Source organism: Hemibagrus wyckioides, linkage group LG12 (genome assembly GCF_019097595.1).
Source record: "Hemibagrus wyckioides isolate EC202008001 linkage group LG12, SWU_Hwy_1.0, whole genome shotgun sequence".
NCBI classification, from domain to species: Eukaryota; Metazoa; Chordata; class Actinopteri; order Siluriformes; family Bagridae; genus Hemibagrus; species Hemibagrus wyckioides.
In genome coordinates, this window is record NC_080721.1 from 6,162,506 (window position 1) to 6,176,049 (window position 13,544).

The window sequence follows — 13,544 nt, forward strand, 5'->3', positions numbered from 1 at the left end:
TCACCCCATATCACCTTAAACCTAAAATGATGGACATTATGCTTGCTTTTGTCCGTTTCTTAAAGCTATTGATCCGGGTGATGATTGCAAATTAGTTAAATGATCAATCTATTAATAATCGATAAAAGTCTATTAATAACAATATAGTGATTTTCATATGAACATGAAGTTGTATTGTGGGACTGAAGGTAACGTTTCCTGGTATTTAGCATTTGTAGTGCAGTTCATAACCTGCTTATAGAAACTGAATTACTTTTACCAGTGCAACACTGTAGAAGTTGTTCTTAAGGAAAAGAAAGTGTAAGCCGGTTAGACAGTTTCTCATAAGGAGGCTGGAAAATACCTAACAACCTGCCACAGATGGTCCACCAGCTTGACCTGTTTTTTTGGTAGCTATGCAAACCGAGCTGAGTTTTTCAGCAGGATATTAATTCATTCATTGTTGAGTCTAGTAGGAATTCACCTAAATTTTATCCAACACAGTTTTAAAATAAGATGTTTAAGCTCTAATCTTCCTGTCATGCCATCGTGCCACTTTTTTTTTTTTTTTTAATAAAAGCCCCTTCGGATACACCAACTACTCCAGCCTTATTACGGAACTAAGATGTGTTTGAATTGAGTGGATTGTGGAGATTTGGCCAGGAGTCAATCTCATAAAGCCATCACATTCTTTCCCAGAGGACCTCCAGGGCCAGCGTCAGTGGAGTGAGACGAATAGGTTTAGGTTTCGGAAGCCCATGCTTCACCTCCCCCTCTCTGAGAGGATGTATTCAGTTTGATTGAGTGTGTGAGCTCTGGCTCTTCATCTTCAGCCGTCCCCCAGTTTAGAAAGGACTTCCATTTTAATTTGTAGATCCACATATAAATATTTGGGATATTAGAAATTGTCACTGGTTCAGATAAAAGGAAGAGATGAACAGATTTTCTTTCCGGTTTGGTCACCTCAAGGTGAGGTGCAGAGCGATATTTGTTACACCAGAGAGGAGATCTGTGTCATTGGGGTTGTTTAAGGACTAAAAGGTCCTGGAGAGCATGCAGCTGAGAATTTCTATTGTACATGGGACATTGAATCATCCTTGAGGGGATCAAACATCCACTCCGCTATTACATAATGCTGTTCAAGTTCAAGGAACTCAGCCGAGTGTGGATCTGTGCCTCGCTGTCAAAATCTTTCCTCTTGGGCATTGTCACTTGATTTTCCTTTTGTCACTGCACTAGCAAAGATGAACTTTGAGATGTCAGCCAAGGCAACACTTCTTTCCCCGTACACTGTGTATGCTCTAGCATTTTCTAAAAGGTCCACGAAGGTTATTTTAGGTGAATATTTTTCCTTTCCTTTCAAGCAGTGGAATAATCTAGTGTGTAGCTAGCAATGCTATTGCAAATACTGGAGGTTAAAGTTTATGTAAAGGTAATAAAAAGCTTCTTTAACCACATATTTACAGTGAGTAGTTGTTGGTACTGTTCTATTATAATGAACTAGAAAGATTTTATGCAACATTTTTTGGTTACAAAATGCAGTACATGGTGCGTAGCTTAAAAACAAACTAGCCGCTTGCTAACGTTAGTGATGACTCGAACGTTGGTGATCTGTCTTCTGATCTAAAGCAAATACTGTTATGGACTAATCTAATAGTAGAGATGGGGAGCGTTACACTTCATAGCATGAGCAGCCATGATGATTTGACGGCAACAGAGAAGGAGCCGGTTGTTTTTCTGTGGTTTTTACCGGTTGTAGGTGCAACAAAAAATGACATATAAATTGTAATTTGCAACTTACAAGTGTGCCTAGAGTGCTGTGTACATATGCATGTGCTACATAACTCTAGGTTTAGCCTCCATCGGTTCTGTAGGCGGAGCTTTGTGTGCATTGTAAATTTCCCATTGGGATGAATAAAGTATCTATATCTATCCATCTATCCGTCTACGAATGGAAATGGGGGCCGAATCACCGTCACCAATTTTGACAAAACTTTCCTAATGCACCTTTAACATGTTTTTGTCTTAAAGTCCATGTCAGTGTTTTTCTTTTTGTTGGTTCAGATATCAGTCTTGTGGTCCAGGTTGCAGCAAAAAGGCAAGAAACAAAACACACTGTTTTACTTAAAGCAGCTAGATTTCTGTTCAAACAGACTAAATGCTGCAAACTCGTGCTGTTGTGAATATTTCTCAGCTGACTCGGTGTAAAGGCACAGGCATGCTAACTTAATAGTAGAGTGGAGTAGTACACTGTGGTGTGTGTGTGTATGACTCTTGAACTACTCAGAGTGTGGATTTGGTAGAGAATGATTTTTCTCTCTCTCTGTAATGGACATTACTGCTGAATATTTTAAATCCATTTTGTTGTCCAGACGAAGATTAGACTAAATCTCTACTCTGTTACAGGTTTTGAAGCCGTGCACTTTCACTGCAATATTTGTGCTAAGAACTAAGATGGTCATTCATTCCCATGACTGGGAAAATGCGTAAGATTAACTGGAAATGGTGTCAAGTGATTATGTAAAAAAAAAAACCCCTCAAAAAACACACATTGTTCCCTCTGAGTGGCTGTATGAGGCGGGGAGGCGGTGGAAGAAACCGAGTTTGACTCTGAGCAATGATGTCATGTGAACATAACTCAGCCAGGCCTTCTGTGTGTCTGCATTGTGTGGCGTGTCTCGGAATAGAGGAAAAAGGGCAGCCTCATGATTATTTCTAGGATGTAATGGCTGTAATATCCATGATGAACAGGCTTATGTTGATATGAAAAGTGAACGTTCATCTCTTCACTGGATAAGAACTGGACCAGTCTTAGTTTATAAAAGTTGCACGAGCAAAAGTTGCCAAAAGTTGGCCCACCCTTTGCAGATATAACAGCTTCAGCTCTTCTGGGAAGGCTTTCTACAAGGTGTAGGAGTGCGTTTATGGGAATTTTTGACCATTCCTCTGGAAGCGCATTTGTGAGGTCAGGTACTGATGTTGGATGAGAAGGTCTGTCTCGCAGTCTCCGCTCTAATTCATCCCAAAGGTGTTCTATCAGGTTGAGGTCAGGACTCTGTGCAGGCCAGTCAAGTTCCTTCACACCAAACTCACTCATCCATATCTTTATGGACCTTGCTTTGTGCACTGGTGTGCAGTCATGTTGGAACAGGAAGGGGTTCTCAAAAAGATGGGAGAATAGAATTGTCCAAAATGTCTTGGTAAGCTGAAGCATTAAGAGTTCCTTTCACTGGAACTAAAGGGCCAAGCCCAACCCCTGAAAAACAACACCTGAGTTTAATGATTTGGAGGGGTGTCCCAAAACTTTGGCAACCCAGTGTAAGTGTTGGTCTACTAAATGTGATTTGTGGCATATGTATGAAGCGCTGTAGGTTGTCACAGCTGTGCTTATATTCAGTATAATGATACCAATAAGATTAGTGGCCTGGAGCTAGACTTCAGCTCATATGGTTATGACTCTTGTGTGATGCCTCACTGTAATTGCTGCCATTTTGAGGACTGAATACATTTACTACATTACTGTCTGTGTGACATTTAAGAATATTTATTTTCCTTACACTTCAACAAGGAAGTTTTTCTTAATCGATGATAGTTCGATGATTGAGTTGTTTTTTTATCTCCTTAGGATCAAACGGCCTGGTGTTATGTAGACACTGCAAAGACGGTGCTTAATCTTGTATGCTTTGAGTCTGTCCTGAATATGGAGAGGGGATGAGAATGAGATAGAATCCAAATTCTGTTTAGTACATTGGTGTTTCATTCTACCACAAGTGGGACATTTTCAATCAGTATAAACAAATGCATTATTTTATTGCTGCAAGTCTGATATAAAATGAGTCACTCACACTGGTGGTTTTCAGTGTGAGACGTGTGTTTTTTCCTCTGTTCTGTAACCTTACACAGAATTTTAGTGGGTGTAGATAACACCCTCACCTTCATGTGGGTAAAAATGAACCATTTTGGGGGTTTTTTTGGAACTTTTCTATGGAAAGACTAGATAAAAACACACAAAATACTTATGAAAAACAACAAATTCTTAAGAGTGTGACATGACAAAGAAATTCAATGTTGAACACAGACACAACAAAAACAGGTACAAATTCCATGTTTTGGCCTCGGGAGAAAGTGTTGAAAGTCGAAAAACAACAGTTCATGGGAATGTACATGACCATCACAGCCTAGTTCATTAGTAGTACTAATTAGCCATCTTTCTCCTCACATTGTGCAACAATTCTAGAAATTCTGTCCCGAAAATAGTGACCGCAACAGTAAAAAATCACACACGCACACAAAACACTACACTACATAATGCTTGCTAGCATTCCTCCTAAAGATAACACATTGGTATTTTTGCACTTTGTCTTGACTCTGAGGTCTTAAATGACGTACATTTTCAGGCAGTTTTTTTATCTGGTTTCTTCACGGTTCTCCTCAGACATCGCCTCTCAACTTTTATTTCTCCTTTTCTCGACTCTACTTACTTCTGAGTCACAAGACCCTGAAATAAAATTGTATAATTGAAGTTTCTTTCAGCTCTTTTTGATGTGTTCTCTGAGACAGAGTGTTCTTTCTTAAGTAATGGTCTGTGGTTCGCTTGGTTTCTCTCTCGACTCTCGAGCGCACCAGAACAGGGCTGGACTTTATAATCCACACGACACTGTGCGTGACACAGATAACACAAAGTATTAAGCGTTGTCTGTGAATTAATCACAAATATGTTTTACTCGATCAAAATCCTTTTTATCCCCTATCGACTAAGCTTCAGTTTTCTGATGGACAGAGAACGCTGCTGCTTTAGAGCTCGTACAAGCGTGATGGAAAAATTTTCTCCGTTACATAGCACTGAATCATTTACCCACTGACCCTGACACTGGTCTATAAATACAGCACAGCTGGTGAGGCCATTGCTCCACTTTAATTTTCTAACTTAATCTTAAATTGAGATATTTTTATTGCAGCACCTAGATAAGTTGAACCTTCAGGTCAAACAGCATCTCGTATACGAAAAAGCTGTGTCACAAGCAAGATTTCACGCACACGCTGTCTTAGCTTAGCGGACAATTAGATTTAACCAGAGAAAAGAAAAAGAAATCCTACTTTTTATTTACTTTTATTGACATGTGATGAACTCTAGTCCATGCTGAGCATTCACAATTCAGAAAGAGCAGATCAGAATCAGGATCATGCATATATGCAGTATGTGGAAACACTTGCACAACTCTCATGCTGGAACAACAACACTGCTACACTGAAATAAAGACGGCCTTAAGTTAGCAAGTGACTTCTGTGTGTCGATGGCACAAACACTACGTTATGATGTTTGAAATCTTGTTACAAAACGATCATGTTTCTTTCCCTAAGTCTGAATTAATGCACTTTACTTGCTAACTAGGTGGCTAGATGTTATTATATTACCTTCACTACCACTTTTCAGCCTCGTCTGCTAGGTTTCCCAGCAACAACAACACAGATCTAGGCATGGACCGGAGCTTTTACACGTCTGTTAGGTTAGGTTAATAAATTTGACGACACGTCTGACTCCTCCAACTTCTCATCACACATCGAGATCCTAAAACAGGAGCTGTGAAGTCGGTTTAAATTCAGATACGTGAAGCTGATTAGATCTGGAGTCTCTGAATTGCAAATGACTTGGAGCTTGAATAAGGTTTAAGTTTAACAGTCACATGTGTTGGGGAATTGATTCAAGTTAATCATTGCTAGAGTTCAGTTTTGTAATCAGAGTGATGCATTGATAATGCTGTAATGATGGAAATAATGGAGACAGAATAGATCAGCCGTGTTTCTTGCTCTCTAATTCATCTACACCCAGAATAATTTGTCTCCTTATTTGACTCCTTGGTATTTAGTAGTTAAAGGAAAATCCGTTTTACAGTGCGATCTTAATTGGAGTTCGAAATTTATTTTGTAATGAAATTCTGACATTTATATACTGACACGCTGGGTGAAATTTTCCTACAATGCCATTCGATATTGGTGCCTATAGGATTTAGCCCTTTCTTTAACTCTACCTAAAGAGATCGATGCAGCGGTGCTTTAATCATTTAGTCGGCCATGTTGTCTCATTCAGACACTTTGAAAACTCTCAAACTAGTCATCGCTGTTCAGTTCCTCAAGGATGATCATGGAATTTAACGCAAAATCGAGCAAACTTTGTGGTATGCGGAAGATTTTTTTAAAATGACCTCAAATTTTACTCAGATTTGGACTAAGACGTGTTGTCAAAACACATATCCAGCCAAAGCCCTCTTCCGTTCATGTGTGTTGAACATGAGTACAGTACTCTCATAGAAAGTCGTTCCATATGTCATTCACTGGTAGGAGTTTAGTAGAAGAATCCTGTGTTTGTAATTTCATTCATTCAAATAGTAAACTCTGGAAACTGCATCACAAATTGAAACCATCCAAAAGACTCACATACTGGTGCATTGCATTGTGGACCTTTTGAGTGTACCTTTGATTTGCCGACTTCACGACTTCTACATTAGATTTCCTTTCAAAAACGTCGAGTGAGAAGAGACCCTGTTGCTTTTTTTGTGTGTAGAATCCTGCCTGGCCACCTGACAACCACTAACTTCTCACAGGAATAGCAAAATGACAGTTTAAGCATGAACAAATTAGCCCCGGAAACATTATGCACAGTGCAACATGTAAACGTTCGTGTGTTTCACAGTGGAGCTTTGCCTTAATAGCTTGGTTACAGCGCTTAAGAGCTCGTGAATAATTACGCAAACACAACACCAGCATTCCTGCTTCTCTAACCAAGAGGGTTAAAAAGAGAGCCGTGTTCATCTTCATCAGATCAACGAGTCCCTGGACAGCAGCCAATAATGAGAAATCAATCCCAAAGCCGAGAACATGCACGTAGACGGACGATACGGTAGTCGGTTCAGCTGTCCCATCAGCGGGATTAGATTATGCAATGCTAAATCACCCGACGGTATTTATTATGGTTCTGAGGGAGATTAACTTCAACGCTGTGCACAAAGCATTGCTTCAGATGGTTCGTAGGAAGCTGTACTATGCGCAACATTGTCAGTTTCTCACACAGTTCAGTAGGCATACTCCCTGCTTACCCCTCCTGTTCGGCTACTCCCTTTAATAACAAAAAAGTCACCCAGGCTTTTGTTTATGAGCAGTGATAACGCACACAGGCTTGGACTGAACCACGATTAGCATTTCACAAAAAATTATCAAGAACCGAGCTCTGTTCTGTTCTGCCCTCGCATCACAAAAACTTTTTTCCTAGTGATTTATCCACACTTGAGTGCTATATATGGAAAACGTCCCACAAATCTATGGACCGGTTTTAACGTTTTCGAGATTGGACCGCAACTTCGGATAAGTTCTGTGCTGAAGTGAACCAGTCAGCTCTGATAGAGCGGGGTTTAAGAAAAGCACCATTAAGCAGGCCAGTGTTTGGGACTTGGCTGATTTTTTCCCCTTGCCTTCGAGTTGGACACGATCCATTGCTTCACCTTACATGCCCTGTTCTCGAGCACAATTTCATTACCCGGAACTGATTGCTCTTTGCTAGGGAATGTCGCACTACTTTTCTGCTGTGTGTGTGTGTGAGCTTGGGTTTTATCAAATGTTTAGTGTAACTACATCCACACCAAAAATAACCTCAAGATAATTGATTATGTTAGTACGTGGAGCGTGTTAGTCTGACTACTTGATGGCGCATGATAACTTTGTGTCCAAATAAACACACACTCATGGGCATTGATGTGGCCTATTAAATATGAATTGCCCATAAAGTTTCAGTCTCATTATGTGAGCTGATTATTTAACCCATTGCCCGCTTCCTGTATATCCATTCTGCTGGAGTTTTTTGTTCATTCTGTGTGTGTGTGTGTGTTGCAGGTGATCGAGTCTCTGGGCATTATGATTTACAAAGCTCTGGACTATGGGCTGAAGGAAAACGAAGAGCGTGAGCTCAGTCCTCCCCTCGAGCAGCTCATCGACCTCATGACCAACATGTCGATCACAGAGGTAGACGCCTGCTCCGACGAGGGCTACGAAGCCACCGAGGAGGAAGATGAAGGAGAGGAAGAGCAGACTGAGGTCTTGGGTGTGCGAGGCTACAGAGACATCATCACGGTAAAGGATGTTTCAATCAGAGCTGAAATGATTGAGAGGGAGGGAAGCTCTTTATGGTTTAATACTGGTCAGATGTTTCGTATTACATCAACTTTCCGTAATAATCCACAATATTTATGATCTGCTTATGCATTTAGTTCCCTTATACACTTCTATTAGAGCCACCTTGTTGCTGAGAGAGAGAGAGAGAGGTCAGAGGGGAATGATCAGATTTTTTAGACCTGACCACTCTGTTCAGTCTGCATAATATGCCCAAATGCATAGCAGATTAGCTACAACAGCAGAGGAGCTAGCCAAGAACAGGAATTTGAGGTTTAGCTGAAGCGTTTCAGATTTATTCACTTCCTAGTGTGATGGAGCCTGTATTTCACTACAGTCCTAGTTTATTTTTATCTGATATGTTGGTGACCGTCTTTCATATCATAAGGAAACAAATGTGTCATATGCTGTATGCAGAACCTATTCACACCATATGCGATTTTTCTCCAGTTTAATGCAAACATTTTATTCTCCTCAGCCTTTCATTATGATCCCTCACGCTTTAATCAACTCTGTACTCTAATAGTACGCAAGCACCAGCTGTGTCTGAACCTGTTCACTAACCAAACCACATAGCGAAGGTGGGAAAGTGTGTTGTTTTATGTACACAGTATGTTGTGTATACTGCGTTTTTAGCTCTGTGTACACATGATCTCAGTTAATCGCTATACAGCCGGCTCAACCGTCAGGAGACGGCGTTAGTCTTACAGTCGCTAAATTACACGTGTTTATGTGTTAAATTACAAAGACATGTCCCATGGGTGTGGTTAGAATTTATTTTTACTCACATGTGTGAATCTGGAGAAAAGTTAGTGAGAAAAAAGGTGGAGCACTGAGTCATTTTTGTACTATGAAGATCAGTGGGATCGTGTACAAGGAAGCAAGAAAGCTTTAGTTTCCTCATCCATGACTTGTTCTTGCATATAGATGCATATTTATGAACATATTTCAAAAGCATGGAGAGTTTAAAGATCATTTCCATGTTCTTAAATGCCGGTGTTTCCAGACAGTTCAAATTCCCTGATACTCAATCTCTTGAGGAAAGAGATGTCTTGCATTCCAGGACAAGGTGGAGCTCGGAGATAGGTGTGTGCAAAAATGCAATTTAGCCAGTTGGAGGTGTTTGTTTCTTTTTCTTTTCTTTTTTTTTCTTTCTAAAAAAAGAAAACAAACAAAAAAAAAACACATTAATGCTTTATCATGCTCCAGTGCTTGGCTTTGGGTTGGATTTTCATGAGAACAGATTGAACAAGTTGTTACTCTATTTGTTCTGAACAAATAGTGGTGAGAGATTGTACATAGTTACAAGATTAATGGATAGATTTCACTATAAGATGATGTTTCATAGGAAGAACCAAATTGGGTCCACATACACTATAATGCCAAAAGTTTTGGGACACCCTTCAAATAACTGAATTCAGGAGATGGGCTCGGCCCCTTATTTCCAGTGAAAGGAACTCTTAATGCTTCAGCATACCAAGATATTTTGGACAATTTCATACTCCCAACTTTGTGGGAACAGTTTGGGGATCCAACATGACTGCACACCAGTGCACAAAGCAAGGTCCATAAAGACATGCATAAGCGAGTTTGGTGTGGAGAAACTTGACGTGTCCTGACCTCAACCCCATAAAACACCTTTGGGAAGAATTAGAGTGGAGACTGCAAGTCAGGTCAAAACTGGGACGTCTGCCTTTACATGCACATGAATGTAATATGGAGTTGTTCCGCCCTTTGCAGCTAGGACAGCTTCGACTCTTCTGGGAAGGCTTTCCAATAGGTTTAGAAGTGTGTTTATGGGAATTTTTGACCATTCCTCTAGAATCGCATTTGTGAGGTCAGGCACTGATATTGGACGAGAAGGTCTGGCTCACAGTCTTGGTATGCTGAAACATTAAGAGTTCCTTTCACTGGAACTAAGGGGCCGAACCCAACCCTTGAAAAACAACACCTGAATTCAATGATTTTGAGGGGTGTCCCAAAACTTTTGGCAATATAGTGTATGATCTGTAGTCTTTTATAAAATCTATATAGACTATATAGTAAGAAGTAGTAAATGCTTTATATACATATATATTTAAATCTGAATTTGTAGAGAAAAACACAGCCTGCTTGACTTTCCGTACCTCTGTTCATTATTACATCAAACATTTGATCTCCTCATACATCACTAGATTTGAGCATATCAATGCTTTTCTCTCTTCAGCTGTGCAAATCCCACCTCCCGACTTCATCCGATGCTTCCAGTCACTACCAGGCCGTGTGCCGAGCGCTGTACGCCGAGACCAAGGAGCTCCGGACCTTCCTGGAAAAGATCAGGAATGCCAAAGAGGTGATTCTTTAGATTCTCTCATCATGTTTCCTGTTTGCAAACTGGCACATTTCTTCATGTGTACCTTCTAAAATTACTCCCTATCCTAGGTTTGGGCTTTAATCATCACATCTCAAGGTGGCTAGAAAGAATGCAAAGTTTAAAAAAGGACTAGGGTTAAAGGACAGACCTGGGATTTGGTCCTTCCTATAGTGAAGGGCAGTAAGTGATTTTAAAAGGTTAGTTCTTGAATGTTTGAGGACTTGAGGGACTCATTGGAGTCACGTCAGGATCGCTATTTCCAAAGACTACACAGAAGAGGTCATGATATATTTGAAATATCGAAATTATGTAAAAGATTTACATTAGCCAAAAAAAGGGGGTATTTGTGAGTGGAAGTGATATAAAGGGATATTTAAGTTAAATTACTAAAAGAAAATTACCTTAGTAAAATTAAACTGAGGTAAGAAAACCCATACAGTTTCTTCATAAGAAATAAAACCTAAAAATATGAAGGATAATGTGACCACGCTGGTTTATTCTACGCGGAGCTCAAATTTTTATTAGCGGTTTTCTGTGGAATGTCCAGGAGACAAATTTGTTCCTGTTGTGATTTACAGTACACAGTCGTTTACCGCCTGCAACCTCTTTTTCTCTTGCAAGTGATCGTACAAAAAAATGTTGCTTGCTATGTTACCCAGAAACTATTTCTTCCCCCCTGAGGACTTTCCCACAATGACAAAAATTACTGACTGTTACAAAACTCTGACAACGGAGACTCCTTCCATAAACATCGACATGCTGAAAGCTTCGACATATCAGTCTTTGTATATTTTGCTGAATATTCCTTTTATGATTAGGTTTAGATTATGTTGACTGTCCACTATAAAAGTTGTTACTATAGAAACACTTGTATTACAGCAATCTAGCATTTTGCCTTTGAAGGTACCTCATGAGCACTAGGTAAGTCAGGTTAGTGTAATATCACCTCTCTATCCCAACCAGGGTTAAAAAATCTCCAGCCTGGATTAGCATGAGGATTTCCCTCCACCACTCCATCAGCTGTTTGTCGAGGGTTTGGCCCATTATGTGTCCTCGTGACTACACCCTACACAGACACCCAGCAGGCTCCCATCCACACTCACGTCATGGGTTTGTCTGTGCCGGGCGTCACCTCGGCTATTTTAAAACTACCTAGCAGCTCTGCGTACTTACTGCGGTGAGAGGCCTAGCAATGACTCAGTATTGCACAGAACATGATGTACAAGTGCTAGCAAGTTCTGAGGCCACGTTAAGAAACGTGTTGTGGTGCTAATGTCTTGTAGCATGTCTTTTGTCATGTGACTCATGGCACATTCCAGATATCTAGTACAGGTGAACCGTGTTCAGGTAACAGGGTTCAGTTAATAAACCCCTGAAATACTTCTCCTGTGATGGATTACTCATGGAAAGGAATATTTAAAGCAGGAGTGGGGGCGATGTGATGAAAATATCCTTTCACCATTCTGAAAGAGAATTTATACGAGACACAATATGCATCTCAGGGTATAATGTTCAATCTTCCTCACAAACCTTACAATCAAAAAAAAACAGTAGTTTTACATTTTCAGTAACATGTTTTACAATTTGATTGGCCAAAAATGAAAAATAAATAAATAAATAGTTTTATTTATTAAAAATAGATCCATAAATTTAACACCGAAACCCACATTCCAGTCAGTTTTAATAAAATAAAAAATCAATAACATATTAAAAAAATCATTAAAAATTTCTAAAAAATAAATAAACACTGAAACTTGCACTCTAATCAATTTATAAATATATAAAAAAATGAATAAAAATATATCACAGTATTCAAAAAATCTGATAAAAACTCTAATCAGGATATTGTTAAAATGCCCAGCTCGATTTTTCTACATTAATACAAAGTTAAGAATTATTTTAATGATATTAATTTAAATTAAATTGTTCTTCTACTGATCTGGGACATATACAAATGCTGCTTTTTAAAAGTTATTTGTCTGTAACATGTCCACAGGTTGTAGTAAGGGACACTTGTTGAAATCACGCTGGTTTTGATTATGTAACATCGCCTTTAAAGTAAACCATAAGAGATTTTACAACCAGCATGTAAGGAGATTAGTGTATGACTAGCCAAGACAAAATGTGGCTATTTATTCCATACACATAGTGTGCGTTTCAAACCCTGACATTCCACAGAATATTACGACTGCATCAGCTAAACTAGAAAGCCCATCTCAGTTGCGTCACGAATGCATCCCTCAGCCCAGAGGCACACGTAGCTGAGATGGAATCTCCTGCCATGGCTTTAGAGAAAGAAGAAAAGACACAGCAGAGCTGCTAAACACTGATAGGAGAGCTGTGAAGCCGGTGAATCAGCGCTCTCGGTCTCTCAGGACTCTCCTGTGAGCTGAGGCGGAGTGAGAGAATAGTCCTGATTCACAGTGAAATCCCAGAATCCCCTTAGTGGGAGTGATGTGGAGAATGCTCATCCTGTGTTTCTGATGAAACATGAGTCCGTGGTAGGAGTGAATTACTGCATGTTTTTATACATGCAGTATTTTTTTTTTTCTAGGTTAGGTGTTTGACATTTGAATGATTCTCGTCCAGGATCTTCAGTGGTCTCTATAGTGTCTGTAAAATGACAGACAGGAAGCGCATCAAACCCTAATCAAGTGTGCTCTCATTTTCTGTCTAAACAGTATTGTGTTACTACCTGAAGGAGGTAGTCTTTCATCATCAACATCATCATCTACATTTCTGGCATTTGGCAGACGCCCTTAGACAGACAGACAGACCCATAGACAGACAAATAGACCGATAGATAGACATGTAGACCCATAGATAGATAGATAGATAGACAGACAGACAGACTGACCGACCGACCGACCCATAGATAGACAGATAGACCCATAGATAGATAGATAGACCCATAGATAGATAGATAGACCCATAGATAGATAGATAGACCCATAGATAGATAGATAGATAGATAGACAGACAGACAGACAGACAGACCGACCAACTGTTCCATAGACAGACAGATAGACCCATAGATAGACAGATAGACCCA

The 13,544-nt window shown here is 39.8% G+C and overlaps 1 protein-coding gene across 3 annotated transcripts in view; it reads left to right on the top strand.

The window, feature by feature from the left end:
* spire1a (spire-type actin nucleation factor 1a) overlaps positions 1-13,544 on the top strand; it is a 44,067-nt gene that overhangs the window by 9,285 nt on the left and 21,238 nt on the right. For all 3 annotated transcript variants that reach the window (XM_058404786.1, XM_058404787.1, XM_058404788.1), the window contains exons 3-4: positions 7,864-8,100; positions 10,346-10,471. In XM_058404786.1, the coding sequence (XP_058260769.1) occupies positions 7,864-8,100; positions 10,346-10,471 (363 nt within the window). The remainder of the gene's footprint in view (positions 1-7,863; positions 8,101-10,345; positions 10,472-13,544) is intronic.